The sequence below is a fragment of the Choristoneura fumiferana genome, chromosome 17 (genome assembly GCF_025370935.1).
Source record: "Choristoneura fumiferana chromosome 17, NRCan_CFum_1, whole genome shotgun sequence".
Classification (NCBI taxonomy): Eukaryota; Metazoa; Arthropoda; class Insecta; order Lepidoptera; family Tortricidae; genus Choristoneura; species Choristoneura fumiferana.
The window spans coordinates 11,256,168-11,282,713 of NC_133488.1; the positions used below are offsets into that span (position 1 = coordinate 11,256,168).

Here is a 26,546-nt window from a genome sequence, read left to right on the forward strand (position 1 = left end):
ACGGGACAATTCACATTAATTGATGTAGTCCCAAAGTAAGCAGAGTTTGTTTTATGAGTACTAGGCAACGGTTAAACATAGGTACAGTCACCAGCATTAATATCTGCCACAGCGGAGCGTGCAAAAATATCTGACACGTCCTTCCGGCCCTATAAATAGAGTCGTATCAGATATTTATGCACGCTTGTTGTGTCAGATATTGGTGCTGGTGACTGTACTTAAATACATTTTTCATCTCTCCTGTTCGGAAAGTTTAATTTTCATGGGTAGATAGCCGGGTGGAAAATTGCGTTTTCATCTCTAGGGTGGTATTTTTTTTTTTTAATTTTTCGATTAGCCACGGAGACGAAGATAATTTTGAGTTACGTCAATGACACTTTTTTTTCACGTTTCGCCATGGCCATCTAGATGCACGTCGTAACCAAGGAGCTTATATACCTACCTACAACACTGGAGGTTAAACGCCAAACATCCGTTTGAAACAAGAAATTTGATCTTTATTACATTACGAACATATTCAATCTCTTTCTTTAGTTAGGTTAGGAGAGAGATGGAAGTCATTCGTGAAATGTGAAAGAAAGAGATGGAATATATAAATAAGTAATAAAGGTCAAACTTCTTCGTTCGGCGTTCAACCTCCAGTTTTGTAGGTATATAAGCTCCTAGGTTGTGACCAACTCGATTTTTTTTATATAGTCGGCCGTGGCAAGTGGCCAGGTCGAAAAGGTACCGCTGGAGGTTGGATATAAGTAAATTCAATTTACTGAATACTGAAATTCAATTTATTATTATTGTCATTCTTTTTGTACTATTTTACTTTCCTCACAGTCGAAATGAAAAGTAGAGTGTCTAACTCGGGTGAAATTACCCATTTCCCCTCGAACTATTGGCGCTCTCACTTCGTTCGCCAGAAATATCTCAGGTGAAATGGGTCACTTTCCACCCTTGGTTATCAATCTACCATTTAAACATCCAAGACTCGACAAAAACATTCGGTCGGACATAAGGACGACTAACTTAATATAAAAAATACTAATACCATACCAGGTATTTACTAAATTTTAAATTTGTACTTTCTAATTAATGTACGTAATGAGCCATCAATAGGTAGTTACTAATCATTGCCACGGTGCTTAGAAAGTTTTGAACCCAGTAATTAAACTAACAATACGATATTTTTAAACACCATAAATTAAGATATTATGATGAATATTTAGCTAGTAACTGGCATTAAAAACTTAAATTTATATTCATCATTATTTTTACAACAATGACTGTGAATCCAAACTCCCGACCTCGATCTACAGTGCTTGTGATGTGGGTACGATGCAGATACTTCAATAAATCATTTCTTTTATTGCATCCCTATTGTTTGCTCCACCTTTATTTGTTAAAGCCCCAGCTTGTATCCAGTTGACGATAGCTTTTATTAGTTTGTTCTCACAGATAGCCTCTTTATTAATGGAAACGATCTCATGAAAGCAAACCACTTCTGCTGAATGACAAAAGATTGTACGTAAGGTACTGCAACTTTTGTATATAAAATATTGTATAAGTACATTGGTATCAACAATAGAGGCAATATGTTTTCTTCAAAGCAATTTTCCATCGCCTGATTATGATTTACTACTCATATAATAAACAAGTAGTCTAATTATAGACTCTAACATTACATAATAATTACGCCTAGATAAAGATGCGACTTTTTCTTAAGCGACGAGGCTTTAAGTGTAATGCTAATTGAAGAAAATTACTTCTACCTTTATTCGAATAAATACTGCAAAAAATATAAATCGAATAAGAGAAAGGGGCGTGATGGTGTGGTGTAATCAAGCGATTGCGTCGAAGTGGTGGCGCGATGCGATGACGTATGGCTATTTTCACGGTCAGATCACGGTCGGGCAAACGATCCTTTAAAACCGGCATACATCCTACGTGATCCTCATGGCTTTCCTTCAATGCATGGAATGTCCTAACCCAACAAACCAACAACACGTCAGCAAACACCGGAGACTGGTTGTATTCTTAGAGTCTGACGGTCACTGAAAGCAAATGTTACTCTTGGATTTATTACTGTACAGTACAGGCTAACAATATAATACTTAAGTAAAAGACGCTGAGTAAACGAAAAGCTTAATGTGTAAGGGAATGAATGATGGTGAAAGTACAATATTATGCAAAATTGATTTTGCACTTGTTCAATAGAAAGTCAGTTCTATGGCAAACGACTGATTGGTTTACTGATGAGAAAGTACCGGTAACATGTATATTGCTTAATTATAATACCTCTTCGAAAATACCCGTGTCAGAATTCCTTAGCGTCAGGTCAAGTGAATAATTAATACTTATAGCTATAATCTTCGCGACGCCTGTGAAATTTAAGATGCTCTAATTTTAACTGCCCCTGATATACGAGCGTTAAAATGCAGTTGAAAATGTTTTATTTATGGTTCAGACAGACAGTACGTGGTAATTTAAAAAAGTAATTAAGTTGTTTAAAGTTTCCGATGGTTTACTTATCATAATTTATATACTTAGTCTATTGACATTTGATAGTAGATAAAAATGTTTGTAATGGAAAAATAGCCGTCAGCTGATTTATTCGCGTTATTATGATGACATATCAAGGTTTGTTTGGTTAATCGTAGAGATTCCTCATTCAAGCCTACTCTACTCTAGAGCATTACTCATCGTTTTGTTTAGTCGTCATGATAAAATAATTAAGTTTTAGTGCGGCGACCTTCATTCAGTGACGGGCGTTCGGTGGCGTGTTGTGACTACGTCACTGCCAGATTAGCATCACGGTACGAAACACTCGTGGCGGCAGCACCGTCGCGCCGCCACGCCGGCACCCGGCAGGCACGCGCAGACGCAAGTAAACGTGATCACGCCATCACCGCTGCCCAATCAGCGGCGAGGTGATTTGCCGCACGAGTCTTCGCAGCCCAGTCGAACGTCGAAACGTTTCACAGCCCAGCGACTTCGTAACGGTTGGCACGGCAACATGTGACTATGATCATACAATGACGAAATATACGTTTACATTAAATGTACTACATTTTAAACCGCTGCTGACCTTCATCAATATGCACATGCAGTAGAATAAATAAAATACATTCTCAAAACAAGTGCTGATGAGTCTGGTGACTAATGAAATCTAGTGTTATTCAATATTCAATGTCAACGGAATTGGCAAATATCCGGATGAGGGGTGATGTAAATAGCCCTAAATATGAGGGACGATGGGACATTAATAAAGTGTCAATCACAGACATGTAATGGGATTTCCACAGGGGCAATGAAAGCATCGTTGGAAAATGGGATGAAAGAGCCGCATTTCATTTCCGACAAACGGGCCGTGTTTGCAACGCTGCAGATGGCAGGTCGCCCCGGGGGCTTGCTAGCGAGCGATTAAACGACAGCAACAAAATACCTATTGCTTATTTGCCGATTCACAATCGATACAATAAAGAATAAACCGAACTCCAAAGATTAAAAATTAATACTTATGCAAAACCAAATCAATATTACATTACTTAATAAAAAACACCAAAATCCGACCCATCATACTATTTTCATTACACTACATACAACACACGACAGTATTGTTAGATTTGAGCACGGAAGAAAATACAAGGCACAGATTAGTATTGCAAATAGGTCGCTTGGCTCCAACCTATTAATTCGGATAGTTAGGGGATGTTTCACCATCCATTGATTAGTGTTAACTGACGGTTAAATGTGATGCCGTCTCTATTTGTTGTATTGTATTGTATTGTAAAACTCTTTCTTTATTGTACATAAAAACACATGAAAATAACATAACGCAGGATAATAAGATGTACAAAGGCGAACTTATCCCTTAAAGGGATCTCTTCCAGTTAACCTTTGAACGATTGACAGGATATCAGATACAAGAGTAGACACTACAAGTATAATGAAAAGGTCATTTTAAATACACATACATAAAAAGGTACACAAACTAATACATAATAATGAAGTCAATAAACTAATACATATATCAAGACAAATAAACTACATGCAAAATACATATATACGTATACACCGCATATACACAAAACAGAACATACAACACTGCCTCCTTTAAGTATTTACGATGAACTGTCAAGCCAGTACGCCCTTAAGCGATTCCGCAGGGTGGCAACCGACTGTACCCGCCTGACATCACCTGGCAACCGATTCCACACTCACAGCGTGCACGGAGAAGGATTTAGAGTAGGATTTGGTTTGTTTTGTTCGAATAGACGGAGACGGCATCACATTTAACCGTCAGTTAACACTAATCAATAGATGGTGAAACAGCCCCTTAATATCGTATTTTTACAATAACACTTACTTAAATCGTAGTTTAAGAAAGCTGCAGAAGACTGGAACCGCTGTATAATTAAATGCAGGAATTGCTACATTTGAAGCCAATTCAAAATCAATGTTTTTTTTTAAGTGGATTCAAGGCATGTCAATATACACGTAGCCGCAAATTATTCAAATATCTGCATAATATGAAGCAATAAATTACAAGCGCTATATTATAGCACTAGTTAAGATGTTTGATGATCTAACTTAAAAATGAAAAAAAATATCGGTTTTTGAGTGTAAATGTTGTTTTTTTTTTTTAAATAAAACCACGTAGATATAAATGTGTTTAATCATGAATCATGATAAACTATTTGGTTAATCAATGCGTGATAATCTGATAAAGAACGAATGGTACGTTTTAGAGTTATTAAGTGACAAATGGCTGAAGTTACCTCATTTAACCTTATTACTTATTACCGAGAGATTTCATCTCTTATTTAGTCAAAAAAGAAATAATTGATAGCAATACCGATGGTTGACTTACTTAGATACTGGTTCACCTTATTTGACAAGCAGTATCAACACCTCAAGTGTTCCTTAAATATATGAGTACATCAATTAAAGATCATTGCGTCATTTCATGCCATATTAATATGAAAAGTAATAAAAAATATGTATTTTATATTTTTACTCTTGGAATTTTATCCAGAGATAATTGTATGTATGGTACATATACTGTTTTACTTAGAATTCAGAAGACTGCATTTGGGTCGTATCGATTTTGTGAAACATTAATGTTTGATGAGATGACTACCGGGTAATGCAACTGTGTTGTTGGGAGTTTGAATATTTCCGCTACGGCAATATTATGTAGCTATTGTGTAATGCGACGCTAACTACCAATACCGGGAACGCAGTTACTTTAGCTTTGCAAGCGGATCCACTTTCACGAATCGATGCGCACATTTTTCTTTGGAAAATGATTTCTTCATTTCCTTCGCTGACAAGACGTATCAGCAAGACGTTATTTGGGTTAACATTGATACTGTGTCAATATTCCTGATTTGGGTTATGTATTTTATTTTATATCTTATTAGTGTCCGAACGAATACCGAACGAAGGCTTTAAATTGAACAAATCAAAAATCTCAGCCGAAAGTAAAACCGAAACTAGATTCGTCGGCTTTCGAGCGAACGTGCGGTCGCAATTGGCGTCGTGGAGTGGCCCCGCCACAGTGCAGTGTATGTTGTTATTCTACATCATATAAAATAAATAGATACATACATACATACATATAATCACGCCTCTTTCCCGTAGGGGTAGGCAGAGACCACTTCTTTCCACTTGCTACGATCCTTACATACTTGTTTCGCTTCGTCCACTTTCATTGTTCCCTTCATAAATGCTCTTCGGTTTAGGGTACTCTTGACCTGGCCTTTTTTCAAGACGTCCCTGATTTGGTCTCGAAACGTCCGCCTAGGTCTACCCCTTCCAACACTCATTCACACTCGCCTCATACACTTTTTTCGTCAATCGTTCTTCATTCATTCTCTCGACATGGCCAAACCATCTCAGCATACCTTTCTCATTTTTTGTCACTACATCTTCTTTCAGACCACAACGTTTCCTTATCTTACTATTTCTTATCCTGTCACTCAGTTTAACTCCTATCATACTTCTTAACGCTCTCATCTCAACTGCATTTATTCTGCTTTCATGTTTCTTCTGCCACACCCAACTTTCACTTCCGTACATGAGTGTCGGAACCAACACCCCCCCATGCACAGCCAAACGAGCCTTGTTAGACACCTTCCGACTGTTCATAAAGGAGTGCAAAGCTCCATTTACTCTTCTTTTAATATCACTCTCACACTTTCCATCTCTTGTAAACTTTGAACCCAGATACACAAACTCATTCACCTGTTCAATTTGTTCATCTCCAATTACGATATTGCAGTCTGTCACTGTCTCATCTCTTTCAAACACCATCACTTTCGTCTTCTTTACATTCATCTTCATTCCCTTTCTAATAAAAGCTCCACTCATAGCAGTTACCATCTCCTGCAACTCCTCGCCCGAAGACGCAAGTAATACTTGGTCATCAGCATAGAGAAAACATTTGACGATAAAATAGCTACTCACTTTTTAGAGCTAAAACACCATTAATTTATCGAATAATTGGTGAACACAATACATATTTACAAAAGCTTAAACGTAAGTTGCAAATTATACACTGGAATAGCCATCGAAGAAAATTGCCGATTCATGTATCGATATTTTAAACCACCTCGGCCGATCCGAAATATCTGATGGCGACTGTACCTAATGTGTTTAATATTATCTAAAGATATATTAAGAAAGAGAGCGTAGATTACGATTGGACAGAATACAATGTAGGCTCTGCATTTTATTCTATCAACATTAGTAACTATGATATAACTTTACCTACAATGTGGTGTTTTCCTGTGTGGCGTGATTCCCTTGTTATAGCAGTGGGGGGAAAGTTACAAAAAAATAAACATATTTCCGGAAGGAAAAAAGACGAATAACATACCTACAGAAAAACACGAGCACATTAGGTACCGTATTTCCGAAACGATCCTTTAGGTACGAGAATATAAAAACTATTTTACCATACCCTATATCAATCCCGTAATTAAGCTAAATCTAGTATGTTAGATTAGAATCGACCAAATCGTCAACCTGTAACTGTGTGATCGTGCCAAAAAAAATGTACATATATATACAGACAAACACTCGAAACACATTTAACCCTCCTTTCTGGCGGCAATCTAGTAAAAGGCTAAGTATAGCAGCCGCTGACAACACCAACTTTTATTAAAAGTTTTATTATTATAGCCCTCTCAACAAACTGCTTCCGGAGTTCGGCTCTTAAAAGGTTATAAAAACTACGCTAGTGTTTTTATAACTTTCCTTTTTAGTCCATATACTGCGATATTTGTTTTCTAGTGATTTAAGTGAACCATGATTAGCTGTCGGTTATAATCAGTTTTAAAAAAATTACTTCGTCTAAACGAAAGTTGTTCGGCGTCGTCTAGACGATTGTGTTATCAACGGAAGGCGCCGTCTGGCCCTGCAAAAACGCACTCATTATGGAGGGTGCAACGAATGCACCCCTTAATTATTACACACGTTTACGTAACCATACCTTATATTGATTGATGTGAAGTCTACATACGAGTAGTACACGAAAACTGTCGTATAATACATTTTTGCAGGTGCTGTGTAAGTTTTGTTTTGCTTCTTCGAAAACGTATTGATGACTTGCATTCGCATGAACATTGTCAAGCATTCATTCAAAAGCAATCGCATTGTGTTCATTTGTCATATCTTATTTCAATGACTTGGTACCTAGCAAGAAGACACCTGATAACTTAGCCTAGTAAACTGACGTATATAGCAGCTTAGCGTTGGCATTCTTAATTTATTCAAGTGTACTACACGAATGACGTCAACGATTGAAACCGTATATTATTTACCAAACAAATAATAGATAGTCATTTTTTAAGCCATGTATGTAGAGCTACCATATGTATAAGTAATTATATTTTAATAGGCTACTTGCAAACTTTCACCGCATGTCATGATGAGGTGTAGGTGTTTGTGCAATAACTGTATGCACGATACAAGGTTAACTCAACCATATTCTTCGATCTTAACCGTTCTACATACTATATTTCAATAATAAAATTTCAAAGTGACTTAAGAGCATTAATTTGCGGCTAAACATCTGTTACAAACAAGTTAAGAAATTTAATAAAACATTAAGTACCGTTTCGTATTATTTCAAGGCTGACTTTAGCTTCAGGTTAGTATAACATAAAAAATCTGTACCTTTGTACTGGTGTCGAACCATTTCAGATTTAAATTAAATTAATTTATTGTAACTAATACCGAAATTGTAAATACATATTAAAGTCCAGAATAGTGTTTTTTTTTAAGTTTTAATAAGATTAAAACAACTCACTTTTAGTACCTATCTTTACTCAATCGGAGTCTTATGAAACCTACCCTTCTTATCCGCAACAGTAAACTGCTCGTGCTAAGATAACCGCGCTGTGCCTTATGATCCTACATAGATGCGGATCTAGATTGTATCTCTAAGCAAAACAAACATGAAACAATCTCAACTAAAGTAACATAACGCAATGTTTGATGTAAAGCATAAAGTTTATTTTGCTCGTTGCAAATGTTAACAATCTAAATAATAAGAAACTAGTATTTATTTTACGATATTAAATTATGCTGACGCAAAATCAAGGTAAAGAATACGCAAAGTAAAAAACTTACAAGATTTTCTTTAATGTAGTGCTACGCTAGAGCATTGAGCAGTGAAGCAGTGGTAGGGTTTATCGGTTCATAGACATGAATTTATTCACAACAGTGTATTCAACCGCATTTATATCTTTGTATAATGTAAATTTATGTTTATTTCTTGAACATTTATGATAGGTCTAATAATAATACTGTACTATAATTATAATACATTTTACAAATAAATCATCTTAACTTATCTTTTCTTATCTTATACCCTACTGATAAAAATTTTACATTCTATACGTCTGTCAGAAATCATCGTGAAATTAATTGTAACAGGTTCCACCATAGTACGCGATTCCGATGTACGTAATATTTAAGTATTGCATTTTTGTTTTAATTAGAACTTATGATAGGTACAGTATTATAATGAGACCTATCATAAGTTCTAATTGAAACAAAAATGTAATACTTCAATATAATACAGTATTATAATTAGACCTATCATAAGTTCTAATTGAAACAAAAATGTAATAAGTACTTCAATATAATACAGTATTATAATTAGACCTATCACAAGTTCTAATTAAAACAAAAATACAATACTCAAATATTACGTACATCGGAATCGCGTACTATGGTGGAACCTGTTACAATTAATTTCACGATGATTTCTGACAGACGTATAGAATATCAAAATTTTATTTACCTACAGCGTAAAGGTGCATCCTGTTATGTACCTACGTGATTTAGTTCCTTCGACTACTTAGTAGAATATTTTACATCCAAGACTCGTGCATGTATACTTACCTAGGATGTAATTTAATAAAATGATACAATTTCGACGAAGTGTGCGTATATGAGTTTAAAGAAACAGGTTCATAAAAAATCTCGGTCACATCAAATATATTTGGTCAAAAGGAGAACGTTCATCAACCTCTTTGAAGCCCCTTTGAAGTATGAAACAACCAGTAGGTAGGTACTACGAAAAACCAGTGGCCGCGCTGTTACGGCATTTTATTATCACTCAAATTGGTAAATGTTTATTATAGGCTCTTCTTTTATCGAGTCAACATAACATACCGACTTGATAATTCGACACAGTTATACATAAACATGTAGCAACGGCATCGGCAGTCGGGATAGGTACTTCTTATCTTTCAATTGATAATTACGATGACTTTCCAATAACACTCGATAGTTCGTCAATATCAAACGCAAGTTGTGTTACCATACTATGTCAACGTTGTTGTGTTAATAAGGCAAAACAAGGCGTACGTGACTTCTGAATTCTATTGAAAAGAAAGAATGACTGACAGTAAAAAGGTGTAAAATGAGTACCTTGTTATGTTACTTGATAAAATAGATCTAAGTATATAGGTACAGCTCGAAAAAGGTTTAAGCGAAAATTTATTAAGTGTAAATGCGTCTATTACAGTCAAAAAAATTCCACTCAGCACTTTTTATTCCAAAATTCATGTGTCGTACTATTTTTATTCCTTTCAGTATACTGAATTAAGTAAAACCTACCTACATATTGGACAACGTAAACCCAACAAGTGTAAACCCAGCGGTACAGCGGTAGTGAAGTCGAAGTCGTCTCGAATAACATAAAACCAATAGAAAACGCAGAAGGCATGTGGTCGACGGTAGACGCCCGAGTCATCTTACTAATTCGATTAACATTCACTGCTCCGACAGTTTTCATTTGGGACGTTATCCACTGAATAAACAATAGGTTAATTGTCATAGAAGTACATGATTAATAAATGCATGGTCATTCACCGAGACTGCAGCTGCAGCTTGGACAAAATAGTAACTCAATCATAATTAACCGTCGTACGATACCCCTTGAGATATGAAGTGCATAGTGCATAGCACGATAGATAAAACGTGATATTTAAAGGTCAATGCAAGCGTCACGTGTCGAAATGGCCCGTCACCAATAGATATATGATCAACTAAATACAACGTCCTTCCTAAAACTTTTTAGTAGATATCCGAAAAAGAACTCAATAAAACGACATTTTGGCAGCCTGTTTGGAAGTGGATGAAGTAATCGTAACGGTAACACCGATATGTAAGTGTATTACGGGTTTAGCAGTTCATAAACTTCCCCGATTAACGCACAAACACTTGTCGACATTAAACTTGATGTGATCTGAGAGAGACAGACACAGACAGAGACTAAACAATACGATTTAAAACTTGACAACGTGCGCCGACAATTCATTCTAACGATCTTAATGTATATCCAAAGTTTAAATCATACAAATATATACGTATAATGTTTCAAGTCAAGTCATGTTTTAAATCAGTACAGTCCCGAATGTTGACAATGAAATTGTTTCATTTACGATACGAACAACACCCACGGTTTACAAATTTATAAAATCTTGGCAAGCGCAAAAGTTGCATACTGTGTAACACGAAGAGAAACTATTTCAGTCATCATTAATTTATTCGGAATCAGGTACTCGGCGATAAGATCGCCGCTGCGGAACTAATTGGCCTCAAGTGCAGCCTCGATGGGCACTCAGGTCGGTGCTCCGATACCATACTGCAGCTGCAATGGATCAGATCAAAGACGGCACTGTTCCCAGCTGTACAGCTATCCAAGTAAAAGTCCCTTTCATTTACCAAGAAAGTTTTACTTCGAACAATGCCCAGTGCCACTACAAACGAACTGTAATTATATTATATCAGTCCGATCTACTCGTAACATAACTGACATTTCACACGCATTTACGTGTTTCACGGACTCCACGTAACGTTTTCGCGCGATGGTGCAAATTCTTATTAAATGATAAACACCTACATTTCTTACTCATTATAGTAACGGTAATAATAGCTATGTTATTGTCTTATATAACAGTTAATATTGAACAATTATCAGTTACATCAGTACAACGAACGATATCACTGGACATACTCGTTCGTAAGGAACTATCGACCGTAAAATGGCCGAATATTTTTAAAAGCACAGCCACAGACCACCAACACACAAACATTCGAGCTCAAGAGGCAGTCAATAGTTGTTTATTTTATTTCGGAGATAACATTAATTGAAGAGGCGCGGGAAATCACTCCAGTATGGGGACACCTGATATGAGAGGATATAACATGCCAGGGTACCTACTGAGGAACACATAAAATAAATCCTTTCGCGGGGAATGAGCACAGCGTTCCTATGGGGAACGGGCTGAACTCTGTAATATACATTATTACCTGGGCTTTATGCTACGTTTTGCTTTGTACTGGGGACCTTCGCTCGTTCCCATGTGTAAGCCCATAAATTTATCTCTGATCCTATTTGATCCCTGGCCACATGATGCATGCGCGAGCGCGCCTGCCCGATTAATAATAAAGCCTTTCGTGCACATTAAGAGGATCAAAACCGTGCGAGGGAATGAATATTAATGCACGACGAAGCTAATTATTAATCTGATAGATTAATATTTTAATCGATTATAAAAGGGAACATAAACAGACGCTCTGATCTTACATAATCTGTACTTCTGTACCTACATACTTTGATACACTTACTTGGCATATTAACTTTATTACTCAGTTTCGTTGATATTTAAATTAATTATAAGTTGTTAAAACAAACGAGACGTTAAAAAAATAACGGGATAGTAAACAAGGTAACCCTGTATCCGACGATAAAAAGCTCGTTCATAACTGACACCCTAAAGCTCTACCGCATTTTTAACCCCTCACCGGGCGCGGCAAAGCTAACATAAGCTTTCACATATTTTATTCATTAAATGATACACCCGGGTCCCTCGATAATTTACTGAACAAAACGGGGACAATCGGAGCCCTTTTTATTACACCCGATCTATACACGTTTGTAAGTTTTGTAACTATGGCCATATTACAACAGTCTCCATAATTTGGTTTCTAGAGTCGCTATGTTTATTTTAGTTGAAGTAAAACAGCAATTGTAAGCGATTCAATATCATAAGTCATTACATAGACTCATATGAAAAAAAAAACACAGCTGTGTTTTACTTTTATCTTTAACACAAAGTACTACGTAAATATAATTATGATCATCCGATAATTATCTAATAATAATTATATACATATATTGGATAATAGTATCCAACAACAAAACTTGACATGTTATACTGTTTTACATTGTATGAAAAGAATTTTTAATTGTTACAAGTCTCATGTACGTGTACGGATACGAGATCGTGTGACGCCGATAAATTGACGCACTATTACCTGGGCTGCGCTATAATAATTATATTATTAATTTATACATACACTATAGAATAGCTTTTGCGCATAGTATCATACACATGTATAAGGGGGTTTTCAGAAAAAAAAAATACTTACCCGTTTTTGCCTTAATTATCCTTAATAAAATTTTCCATACAAAATGTACTAGTCAGTTTTGTGACGGTCCATACAACATGTATGGTTAAGTAACTGCGTCACAAAACTGACAATTAACAATGGGACACTTTTTTTATTGCTTAAATCGATAGTGCTCGTGATTCTGAGTAGAAATAAGCCAATTTTGTTTCTGAAAATTCCCATAAACGTTATTACGTAAAATAGTAGTTGATAATTTTATCAAGATAAGTAAGTAATTAACAAAATAATTTTCCCGTGCAAACCATTGTAGAACCTAAAAATTTTTAACAAAAAAGTAAAACCGACTCCAAAAAAATAAAAAATAACAAAAAATGGAACAGACTACAAAACCCTTGAAAATATTTTTCTAGGTAAGTAGGTACGTACTAGCTCGAAGTCGGTGACTCAGCACGAGCCAGCAGGAGTGGGACAATTCACAATAGTCGTCTACCTCACCTACATACTATGGGTTTCAATCCCTCCTGCTGAGTCGTGCTGAGTCACCGACTTCGAGCTAGTACGTACCTACTTACCTAGAAAAATATTTTCAAGGGTTTTGTAGTCGGTTCCATTTTTTGTTATTTTTATTTTTATTTTTTTGGAGTCGGTTTTACTTTTTTGTTAAAAAATTTCTTTATTTCTCACTTTTTAGTGATTCGTAGCCAAAGAACATCTCACAACGATTCCATTAAGCCCAATCACGACTTAGTTACGTTGTTTTATAACAGAGTTCCGTTGCCTACCTTCTGGCTTCAGCATCAGATCAGTTCGAAAGAATCATTAACTTAAAGCTTCTTCTTAGTCGCTTATCTAGGTAAGTATATTAATCATGATAATTTAAATTTAACCCGTGAAATACTTGTTATTGATAGTAGTAGTTCCGTTGGTCAAATCTGGTCTTCATCATCAGTTCCACTTCACCAAATTATGATTTGCAAGAGCAAATGCACGAGTTACTGCTAAATATATCCAAATTACCATAGGTGTCCCTACAATATTTGAAGAGTTCCCTCGATTTCCTTAAGATCCGATCATCAGATCCTAATTTGCTGCTTATGGGACCTAATTGAAAGCATTTCTAGACGAACTCAAAAAAAAATTTCCAAATCGGTTCATAAATGACGGAGTTCTGAGGTAACAAACATTAAAAAAAAAATACAACCGAATTGATAACCTCCTCCTTTTTTTTAAAGTCGGTTAAAAAGAGATAAGTAACGCCATTACGAGTAAATCATAATGGATTGTACAACTAAAAATAAGGGCACTGAATACATTACACGTGCATTATTGCAATAGGTAAGCCAATTAGAAATAAAAAGACTAGCAGTTCCCCGCAACCACGTCTTTGTCTAGCTTTGGATGCTCTCGGAATAAAAAATAATTCTGGAACAATGTAGCAATTTGTGAAACAATGTTAAAAAAACTGTACCAACTGAAAAGAGCTTACCTCGTAAATACAAACAAAACAAACACACAAAGGTTACTTCTTTGTTATTTATAGTATAGATTGTAATGATTAGCAACAAATCCATTGAATGCAATTGAAAATCTTGAACTATTCCGATGCATGACCTACGGACATTATCATACATTAACAGTAAGTAACAATGTTTCACAAACGAATAGTTTTCTTTATTTTTTACGCAGTGAGGGCTAAAAATAGCTATTCTTAACTAAGCCTATTATTGTGGAGCATAAGCACGCCCATCTTAGTGCCCCAAAAGGGACGCTGTCACGTACAGTGACGTTGCATCTTTTAAAGTGCATGGGCACAATAAGGGCTAAATCATTCATAAATACAATAACATTGTTGTTTAGTTTATATTCAAGTAAGGTATGTTGGTTCCATTGAGCAAGAAAAAAAGATTTAAATATTATTCTGAAGAAGTGTAGTAAAGTAACTAACCATAATTGCGAATAGTAGACAGTGATAATTATTATTGTGATTAAACAACCTTTATACTTTAATGCACATTTGTGTTGAAAAATATTGCATAACATTCTTAGTTGTTTACTGTTTACATCCAATTTGTTCGATATACTATACTATAGTAAGACAGTTGAAGGGCAACTTGGCGAGACAGCAAGTCTCCTGTGCCAATAAAGTTGCAACTGGATATCATAAATATGACGTTATACGTGACTCACAGTGCGTGACACAGTATGATAACTAGATCCTGTAGTACGATAGTATACTACAATGTGTCAATAGTAAACTTTAAAATGCTTAAGTAAATTATTAAAACAATAGGCAGGCTGTTAGGCAGCAGTTTTGTTTACGCTAATATTAGTTGTTGAAGAAGATTATGAGCTAAAATTAGGGTTAACTATTCAAATACATGGCCTTTGTGAAAAGTCATTACGCACAGCGAGCCATCAAGTCAGGTTAGGCGGAAGTGATAAAACTGTGTACAAAAAGTTAGAAGTATGAGTTATTATCAGAATGACTACGACCATTTGACAATCTATCTACCTAAACGAATATTATAAATGTGAAAGTTACTCTGTCATAACTCGTCTCTTGGCTTAACGGATAAACTGATTTAGATAGAATTCGGCGTAGAGACAGTTTGAGACCCTGGGAAGGAGATAGTTTTTATCCTGGAGAAAATTTTATAGTTCCCATGGGATAGCGATTTAAACGAATTCTTGGCAGACCAAGTCACGGATAAAAGCTTATATATCAATAAGTTGACCTGCAGTCACATCTCCGTTTTGCTTTTCTAGCTGGTCTTACCTTCATGGAATATCTCTTTGCAGGAATATTTTTACATGTTACATACGAGTACAACCCGAAAATTTCCAGTAGGTAATACAGGTAAATATGAATGTCTCGAGTCATGATATGATAAACACCCACCCAACCAAGGTAAAACTCAGTCACTTGTGAGTGACACCTCTAGGTCATATAAGGTCGGCAACTATTGTCGCGAAGCAAATAACTTTACAAACTATTTATTTTCATAAAAAACGTAATCGCAAAACACTATTATCTTTTATCTCCGTTCCAATACACCTGCTTTTGTTTTATTAGTAATATCCCTCGCGTTTGTTTCGTTACTCAGCATCAGCAGCTGCATTTAGCAAATCGTGCTTTTGATTGCTTTGAGATTTTAATCAAGATAAAGGTATCTCAGGGGGTTTGGGGCAACACTGGCAACTTGTTGATCGCTCCCGTGGGAGCACTCCTGCACAGTCCTTGTATAATCAAAGTGAAGTAAGCACTCCCTTTCGCAGGGACTTTAGTACCTTTAAGACACACAACAGAACAACCCTCTGAGCACACTCTACGCCCCGACAAACCGGCACGCAATTAGTGCCTCTTAAATAAAGCGTAATGTACCGAGATAAGGTTGGTAACGTTATTACAATACCTATGAATGGTAGGAATGAACGACGAGTCTTTATCGAAACAATCGACGACGACTCACGAATGTTGGCCTCAAATAATAAACCTCACACACAGGTCTTTAACAAATTCCTATGCCTCCCACATTGTCGCAAACTTTCCGAGGCATTATTAAAAAAATACAGATATTGTATCGAGTAGGTACAAAGGAGAAACGTACCGACCGACGAACGTGAGCATACCATGGAGATTAGTTCTCCTTCTCTCATTTGACATCGGCCCTTAGCTGACGATACTTACAGATTAAAACCACTTAATTGCCGTTAAAATGTAATAGCGTGTCCTTCCAAACCACACGCACCATTTACGTTTAAAAAAAAGAAACCTTTTACGACTACGCTCGATAATTGAAAGTCGACCAACAAAGTTCATTCAATTACATTTACGATGTCAGAACGATTGGTAATAGCCCGCGCCGCTTTTCAACCCATTAACATGTGGGAAGAGACCTTTTGGAACTTTAATAAAACCTATGTCTATGCGACATCACGTTTCTTGACAACTGTGTAAAACACGCAGGAATCCTGCTTTTTATTGGAACGAAGATCCACGGCAAACTCGAATTGAAGTTGATTTTACTGCTGATTGGTTTCTTTAGATCGTTTAGATTTATTGTGTCCTGCGTCTGAATTTGCTAAGAATGACTTTCGTGGGTGTAGAGACTGTGGTTCAATGCATTGATAGCAATAACATCGGACAATCGCCTGTGAAATTATAACAAAAATGGGGTTCATCAAAGTTGAAGCCGGACAGGATACTAAAACATCAGTTGAAATAACCATATTGAAAATATTACTAACCATCTATGGACATGTGTTCGAAATAAATGAATTAATATTATTATTATTCTTGTGTAATATGTATTATATACCTACCTAATTGTTGGCAATAAACTCATTTTCTTTCTTTCTTTCTTTTATAACGTTAACCATATATTTGTGCCATATAAAATGCGATAGCGAATTAGCTAAAAAAGCTGAGGCTAAAAACAACAGCTTAGCTCTTAAAGTAACGTACTACGAGTACTTAGCAAATGTATGGAACGTCTTTCGAATGCAGCGATATCGACAACACGTTTCATAATGTTTGACGATGTCGTGTTAGTGTCATACATTATCTCTGCGCCGCTCTGTCGCGGCGTCATTGTCGTCGGGGCTTGGCGTTACTGACGCTTACTTCGAAAATCCACCTTTAAGTTAGGAAAAGATAATACTTTAAGCTGCATAAGTAAGTCAACCCAGGATGTGCCTGACTCAGAACGTTAATAAATCTTGGTGCGTGACAACTTTTACTGGCATGCAATGATAAGATAAAAGAGCTTTTAGCTAATACGTCCTCACACATTGAATAGGATGATGAAACCACAACAAACACCAATTATACCCACAATAGCAAGAAACTAAATTATAATAGAGAGCAATTATGGGGCGTGAGTTCAACTACCCACTTTATAATGATGGCTGTCTGAGGCGTCATTTTGAGGTAATGAAAGGTTAAAGTATCAACCTACTTGATGCAATAACTTCATTCTTCGAAGTTAGTTTTGTAAACAACTTAATATAAAAACCACAAAATTTGCGAATTTCCCAGGCTCGATTACTAGACTGCTACGCTAATATGACTCATCTGCATCGGGGTTTTCGGTGCGGGAATGTTTGACATTAGCCAAAGAGTAGGTACTAACATAAAAAACAGAATGCACTGTGGTAGGTTAATTAAAAAAAATACATGAAAACATAATATTTATATAAATGAATAAGATCAGTCATTAATGACTCATTACGATATGAACCTGTTCTTAAGTCCCTACTCGCGCCTATTACAATTACCGACGTAGAAAGATCGTTTAGTTCGTTGAAATGGATATTTACAGAAAGACGCCGTAGCTTGACTGTTCCAAATATAGAAAAAATATTAATATGTATTTTGTTATGAAAATCGCGTCAACTACTATTACCGCATGTAATTTTTAATGTTATTTTTATTATTATCTTATAAGGCTTGGTAGTAAAGCTAAAGTACCCCCTAAATGAGTTAAGATAAAATTGTATTAGTTTGTATACATTTCGCAGAGAGGTAGTTATTCATTAGGCATAATAAGATTTTTTTCAGACTCTCTGTTTATCTCTACTCTTCCTGAAATCATTCCCGCACCGAAAACCCCGATGTATGAAAGACTTTACTTCACCAATGGAGTGATCGCCATGGCGCAATGCTACGTTTACTAGTGGCTACGCAGTTATAAATATGATGCAGCATTCATTTTTTTTGTGTATATGATAGGGAGAAAACAAGTAGACGGTTCACATCAAGTGAAAACAATCACCGCCATCCATGAACACCCATAACATAGGTAAGTTGAATTACGGATGCGTTTTCGGCCCTGGAGTAGGCTCGTTTTAGGAAGATCTCAAGAGAAATTTAAAATACGTTTCGCGTACTACCTATGCAGTGGCGTAGCGAGGGCATCAGCCGCCCGGGCCGGAAAAAAAATTGCCACCCTCTTGTTTAGGTTTAAAAAAAACTAAGACTTCATTATTGTAGAAAGGGGTTTCCTCGATTTCGTCACAGTCTAAGCTGTCTAGGTAATAGAAAATTTCGGGCTCAATCTAATCGGTCCGAATCGTAGGTGCGACAAAATTGTGAAATATATTATTATTTAGATATTATTTATTACCCCCCCCCCCCAATTGCCCCCCGCACCCACTACACTACGCCACTGCCCGATGCAAACAGCATATTATGCGTCTTTTACTTATTTGTTTGTTGAATCAACTGCATTCATTAGGTATTATCAGTTACATTTGGCTGATTTTAGATATTTTAACAGCTGCTTCTCAGAACTGCAACCACCTGCCACATACGTAAGTGGGGTAATTTTGGGCAGGTGCTTTAAAAACCGCAAATTATGCGATATTAACCTCGTTAGTAGAAAAGTAAGGGCTTCCTTGTCAGTTTCCTTAATATTACAAATGCGAATGTGAGTATGTTTGTTTGTCACACTTTCACTCTTAAAGTATTTAACCTGTCATGATGAATTTTGGCACAGAGATAGTTTGAAACTATGAGAATGACATGGGATAGTTTTTAATCCGGGAAAATAGTGTAGTTCCCGCTGGCGCTACTCTAAGGGGCTGTTTCACCATCCATTGATTAGCGTTAACCGACAGTTAAATGTGATGCCGTCTCCGTCTATTCGAACAAAACAAATAGAGACGGCATCACACCAAACCGCCAGTTAACACTAATCAATGGATGGTGAAACAGCCCCTAAGTCTGAACTTTTAATTTCGGTTTATTCATTCATGACCAAACAGAGCTAAAATAATACTAAATACATTAGATGCTGCTACTACCTGTTTAATGGCGACATTTCCACATAGTCGGCACTAGTCTTATAATCTTGTTATCAGGAAAAAATAAGAAAGAAAGAATGCATGTATCAAAGTTCCCACACATGCCCAGTGCGGATTGGGAACTTCACACACACAGGTATGCATCCATATTTGGGCTAAAAGACAATACTGTACATGTGAAATGAGTCCGTTTGTTACCCTTTTATACTTATAGTACTGAACCAATCATGATTAAATCAGGCATTGATATAGTTTAACACCTTGGGAAGAACATGCAATATTTTTATTCCAGAAAATTGTGAGTTCCTATGGGTGCTCAATCAAGTAAATTTTTGCAGACGAAGTTGCGGGAATAATCTTATGTCGCATACAAAGTCGCGGGCAAAAGAAACACGTAGGTTTTAAAAATTACACCCCTGAAGATGTGTAACAGGAGTTTAACCCATCAAGCGCCCTAGAGACTACATTAGTCCCTAACTTTTTTGTGCGGGAAATGTCCTAGAGACTACTGGTAGTCTACTTACTTACTTACTATTGGTAGTCTCTAGTACATTTCCCGCACAAAAAAGTTAGGGACTAATGTAGTCTCTAAGACGTGTGAGGGGTTAATTTTGTAGGAATTATGATTATTTAGCTTGATTTATGAATTCGAAAGCAAGTAAATCTGTGTTACCTAAAATTTAATGCAAGTGAAGCCACAGGCAAAAGCTACTATGAGGATATGTAGCAAAATACCTACCTAAATATTTTTTTCACAAAACATACCCAAATGGACTATATTAAGTTCTTTTTATTTAAACTATTCTTCTTGCATGTATTAATATAGTATTCATTATATATTTTGTATGATGTATGACATTATTATAAACACTAATGCAATAATTGGTGATTATTGAAATAAAATGCAATTACTAGGTATAGCAGTGTGACCGATTTCAGATTACACATTACATTTGTAAAGAATGCTTTGAATTATAAAAATCCCTCTTACTCAGGAAGGCTGTAAACAACCTTATAAGTACCCCACCAGAAGTCTCAATACTATAACAATTTTCACTTACCAGCAATGGTGAATCTATCCATATAGTTGATGAGGTTTATAAAACATAATATCCCCACAGTCATGTATTCGATAAAGGTCACGTCGCTTAGATTGTCCCGCCGTCTCGCTTGCTTCTCTTGCAGAAGCGCCGTCGCCGACTCATTGTCGCTGCTGTTTACCAGCTGCTGGTTCGAAGTGTTAGGTGTTATACCACTCTGGTCCATTGTGATCACAATATACGCAACTTGATAACGATAGGCACTTTCCGATTAGGTAACAGAATCAACAAAATTTTCAGAAAACTCGAAGTAACTAAACGCCACGACGCAATATCCGAAATGTTTAAATATTAATTAAAGAATTAGTAACGGTAATGGAAACCTTAATTTAAATCTGCTTAAGTAATGTAGGTATTAAGACGGATTTCGAAACAAGTCATAGCGAGATTTAAAATGATTTCGGCACAACCGTATCCGCCGACGTTCGTGACAAGAATATTTTTTGACACGCTGGCTGTCAAGATCAAGCTGTCAGGTCAGTATTCAGCTGAGCTACTATGAAACTCGAAACTCGAAGTTCGTGTCGTGCGGTCCCTCTGACACTTATACTGTTTAATACGAGAGCGAGAGGGATGGTACGATACGAACTTTGAGTTTCGAGTTTCGTAGTAGCACTGCTGTCATTTTTTAAGTCTTTACTATAAAATAGGCAAAGAAAACTGAGCCCATACATTGGCATTGGCTAGTGTGTGATGCCCCCTTTACGGCTACGAAGGGGCTACGTTCGTATGTTCGTATTATATCGTTCCTCTTAGTCTCCGATTAAAATCTATTAGCGTAAGTAAGATGGCACAGTATGAAGTTTGCAATACAAACTTCGTACCGTAAGAGCGTTTTCAGATTATCCGATCCGATATATGTATCGACGCCGATACCGATATCCGGGCAAGTAAAATGTATGAAATTTGTACCTGTCTTTCAAATTAACCGATCCAATATCAGATCATATTTCGTACATTTTAGAATTTATACTTGCTCTGATACTTTGAGTATTTAGTTAGCTACATACTTAATATCCGATATCGGATCAGATAATCTGAAAACGCTCTACGTGTGTGTGTGTGTGTGTGTTGTAAATGTAGGGTATTTTACAGTGAGCTACAGCAAAAACCAGGGGGGCTACTATGAAATTCGAAAATCGAAGTTGTAGTTCGTATCGTACCGCCCCTCTCACTCTCTCTCGTATTAAATAATATTAATTAATATCAGCGTCCGCGGGTAGACAAGATACGAAGTTCGAATTTTTCTTACTATAGGCTCAGTCAGTAGCTTTTTGGGGATAATAAACAGAGAGAATACGAAAGCCAATATAGCAGGCAAAGTTGCGATCCTATAAAAAATGATAATGAGTGCCCAGCCTAAAATGTAACCCGCTTGTGTCGTACCTTTATCGTTGATTTTCGCGGTTATTTGAACTGTCAAATCAGATTTTATGTCAATTGAGTGACTGATAAGATGCGTTAGAATTTATTTTATTTTATTCGTGATATTGTACAAAATAAGTGTTTTTTCGGTGTAATTCTATTCTTAACAATACTGTTTGGAAAACCCAAATATTATTACAACCTGCCACATATATACCTGGAGACCCCATCTGATTCTTAGCTTAGTTCCCAAATCTAATTCGATTAGCTTTTAATTTAAAACCTATTATTTGTATTGCTTATAGACTAGAGAAAATAATTGTTTTTTTTTCATCATGTGGAATGGTAAGCCGATTCAATCAAAACAATGTATCAATATCTTTGTTGTATGTAAGGTTATAATCTGATTGCTGTAGTGCTATTGTTACGATTTTAGATCAATCAGCGGCTGGTGGAGGCTTTTTTAATACTTCAAACCAGTTTGGGAACGTTAATACACCAAATCAACCTCAAAAAGCGGTCAGTATGAAAGTAATTATTAGAAAAAAAACCTACAAGTCTCGACATGACTTTGTTTACATGTTACGGGATCCCACTTTTTAACCTTGACCTGACATGTTGTACAGTGCCTCAAATTTGAAAATAGGGTTGGACTGTAGCAAAGGGGCAGTTTTTTTTTACTAAAATGAAGTCATAATGACACATATTTATAATGATGTAATCTAATAGAATATGTTAATTTGAAAAGAAAAGAAGAAGAAATGAAAAGTTTTCTTTTTTGATTTCTATGTTTTAACGAGTTTTAAGCAATAAAAAAAATAGTATGGTGCCCCCTTGGGTATAGTCTGACCGAAAATAGCAATGTTTTCAATTTTTATTGGCTTATTTATTGTATCTTTTATTACGGTATGAAATTTATAAGTATTGATAAAGCATTGAATTTTTACCATTCAACTTTAAGGTAACTGAGATTATAAATGTGATATGGTAGCCTACCTTATATCTCATTTCCTGGAGTAGTTCCTGAAGGCATATTGGAAATGTAATAGTTAGTGTGTATGTGTTAGTTAATATGCTTGTCACTTCTTCATGCTACACTTACACCTGCCACAGCAACTGTTCCTTACATATCAACAGCATTTCATGGGAAAAACTTCACACTTTTACTTCTTTCTAAACTAAAACCTCATGAATAATTTCAATCAAATACATCCTAATTCTAAACCCATATAGAGCACATATTATGTGCTCAGTTTTTGTGTATGTCATATGACATACACAAAAAACCAAGTACAGTGTGAATTCCAAAATCAAATACCTAGTCTGAAGTATGACCAGTATATTTTATACTATGTATTTGAATTTGGAATTGCAAGTTGCTAGGATTTTAATATTAATTCCTTGAACAGTTCCTGTTATTGAGGAGATTTATGTGTTTGTAAACATGGATATTCCAAGAAATGACTTGTATTAAATTTAGCTCTACATCTCCTAGGGTCGCAGGGCCTCCCGCACAGCACCTATAGTAATTCGCCAAGCCCTACATTGTGGCGACGATGGCGTCAAAATCTGGGGCACTGAAATACAAATAGTATCCCTAGTGGCACGAGTAAGGAACATTAGGTTGCAGAGCACCAAAATCACTTACACCATCCAAGACATCACTGGCAGGATGAGAGCTGTGCTGTGGCTGGATCAAGAAGCTATGGATGAAGATGTAAGTTTAACTCTGAATTTTCGCCTTTTATGTGATGCCTTTTGAATACATGTAGCTCTGATGTGCCCAAAGTGGTGGAGACCAGACAGAAGTCCATGTTGGTGTGGTAAAAAGGGGAGGTCTACTGAAAACAGTACAACTTTGAAAGTGGTCTGTAAAAAAAATGTTTGGGAACCTCTGGTAGCTGAATGAATGAATATTAGCAATGTTGCATGGGGACTGTGCCAGTCAACCAAGGGATTGGAATGTGTAATGTTTTAATAAGTACTTCTCTAAAAATTTTACTTTCAGGATAAATCATCACCAAAAGTCAATGTGAATGATTACATCCAAATATATGGCAATGTCAAAACTAATAAGGGGAAGAAAGTTGTGATGATTTTCAAAATAATGCCAATTACAGATGTTAATGCTATCACATTCCATTATTTACAATGTATCAATAATAAAGTCAAAATGGAAGCTGATTCAAAGAAGGTAAGCCAGTGATGTAAATAGAGATATAAAGGATATCCAGTAAGTAACTGGTCTTCTAGGTACTGGATATTTACAAACTGTTTTTTTAAACTACAAGTCAAAAATGTGGGACCAAAAACTGTAATACCAAAACTTTTTAAACTAGCAAACATCTCCAAAAACTTTTATTTAGTGATATAAAACTAAATGTGATAAAATTGAAGTAAAAAAAATATCCACCAAAGGAAGACCAAAGGCATTGTAAAAACTGAATTATGTATTCCTCCTTCATTCCCTTCCTTCGTTCTTTGTATCAAAGAAAGAAAATTAAAATAAATTGCTGATAAAAAATAACTTTGGTGCATGAATACTAAATTTTCAGTATTTGCAGCACTAAAGATGTTGCAAGATGCAATATGATACCCACTCACACATGATATTTTTCTGCTATGACAGGAAAAACTTGCTCCAAGCAATCCTACATTCACTGGTGGACTACCTGCAAATTCCATGGTTGGCCTAATGGACAATGGATCTGTGAATGGCCTGAATCCTCGTCAGATGATGGTGTTCAACCTCATCAGAGCTTCCACTTTGGAGCAGGGTATCAGCAAACAAGATATGTATACAACACTCAAAGACCGCATGCAGCAACCTGAATTTGAGTAAGTAATCTACTGTGTGTATTTAGTACTGTATGCAAACAAGTTACATACAATGGGTCTTTAAAGGTTCTTCTTTTGTTGCTATCCAAGCTGATATAGATGCAACTGTAAAATCAGTCTTATTAGTTAGTTAGTGTGACCATACTGTTAGATTTAGCTGGCTAGAAAAGTCTATGACCTGTGTCAATGACATCAATGATGAACATCTTTTTAGGGTTCTGTACCTCAAAAGGAAAAAACGGAACCCTTATAGGATCACTTTTTGTCTCTGTCTGTCTGTCAAGACCCTTTTTCTCGGGAATGCGCGGAGGTATCAAGTTGAAAATTAAATCAAATACTGAGGTGTACTGTCCCTTGAAGCTGTGAAAAATCAAACTTCTAAGCCAACGCAATCAAAAGATGCAGCCATTTATGCTGCAAATTTCCGCAAATTCTCGAAACTCGCAAGGGAATCAAAACCTACAGGGTACTTGCCGTGAATCTTGAAATTTGGTATGAAGGTAACTATTATAACACAACCAACTAGAAAAATCCGAAAAATCTTGATTTTTTATGTCTGTTTGTAAATATCAATGGCCAATATAATCTGACCCCACACTGCGTACATTTTGCTTAAGAGTAGGGCTCTGCCTGCATACACTGGATGTTTTAAATCACTCGGAAAAAGCGAGAAATATCTCCAAGACACGATTCCCGTTTACTTACATACCTATAAATGTGAACGGAACTCGCACTTGCCTGGTTTTTGTACTTATTTGTACATATTAGAGCCTGGTCACATCAACATCACCATGGCGCGGCGTCGTACTTAACGTAAAACGGCGCAGCACTGGAGTGCAGCACGTTGCTATTACGGTGTCTAACTAGATGCAGATTAGGGTGTGTTAAGTGCTCGGCCGGCACCGAATTCTGCAGAACGCGACAACATCCGCTGCCGCATCGTTGCAAGTTACGACACCGCGCTGTGCTGATGTGGCCACGCCGTTACTTCTCTATCCACCTTATTTTAATAATACAATCCTAAACCTTAATTTTACATTGTTTATACAACCTAATTTATGCAACCATTGCATAACCTAGTTGTATACCAAGCCTTGATATAATATTAAAATTTCAGAAATATTCTGGAGTGGATGTGTGGCGAAGGTCACATCTACTCAACAATTGATGAGGAGCATTTCCGTGCCACCGACGCCTGTTAAAATAACGAATACAACAAGCTGTTGAATGGCAACTTATTTTTTTAATAAAAAAGCAAGTTTACCACTGTTTTTACTGCCTTCCTGAGACCGTATTACCTAACATTAATAGCGGACATTCGCTAACCGCTAACGCATTCATAAGTCATTACTTACTAAGTAACGCCGCCTGAATTTTTCTTACCTATCTTTTGCTAATGCCACTGCCCCCAGAATGCCTAAAATGCCTAGAAGAGGGCGTTATCGCTTACGTTGTGAAACTATTATACTGCACCTGCACTGCACTACGGTACTCTGTTTCTATAGCTATTAC

The 26,546-nt window shown here is 36.3% G+C and overlaps 2 protein-coding genes across 4 annotated transcripts in view; one reads left to right on the forward strand and one right to left on the reverse strand.

The window, feature by feature from the left end:
• The window catches only part of spin (lysolipid transporter protein spinster), a 33,443-nt gene extending 12,176 nt beyond the window's left edge, over nucleotides 1-21,267 (reverse strand). For all 3 annotated transcript variants that reach the window (XM_074100815.1, XM_074100816.1, XM_074100817.1), the window contains exon 1: nucleotides 20,793-21,267. In XM_074100815.1, coding sequence (XP_073956916.1) covers nucleotides 20,793-20,997 — 205 coding nt within the window. In that variant the 5' untranslated portion in view covers nucleotides 20,998-21,267. The remainder of the gene's footprint in view (nucleotides 1-20,792) is intronic.
• Nucleotides 21,268-22,270: 1,003 nt separating this feature from the next.
• RPA2 (Replication protein A2) lies at nucleotides 22,271-26,297 on the forward strand. The gene is made up of 6 exons (XM_074099740.1): nucleotides 22,271-22,541; nucleotides 22,633-22,715; nucleotides 23,692-23,913; nucleotides 24,205-24,390; nucleotides 24,826-25,034; nucleotides 26,152-26,297. Exons 1-6 carry the CDS (start codon nucleotides 22,532-22,534, stop codon nucleotides 26,234-26,236), a joined length of 795 nt encoding a protein of 264 aa, XP_073955841.1. The 5' UTR covers nucleotides 22,271-22,531; the 3' UTR covers nucleotides 26,237-26,297.
• The last annotated feature ends 249 nt before the right edge of the window (nucleotides 26,298-26,546 follow it).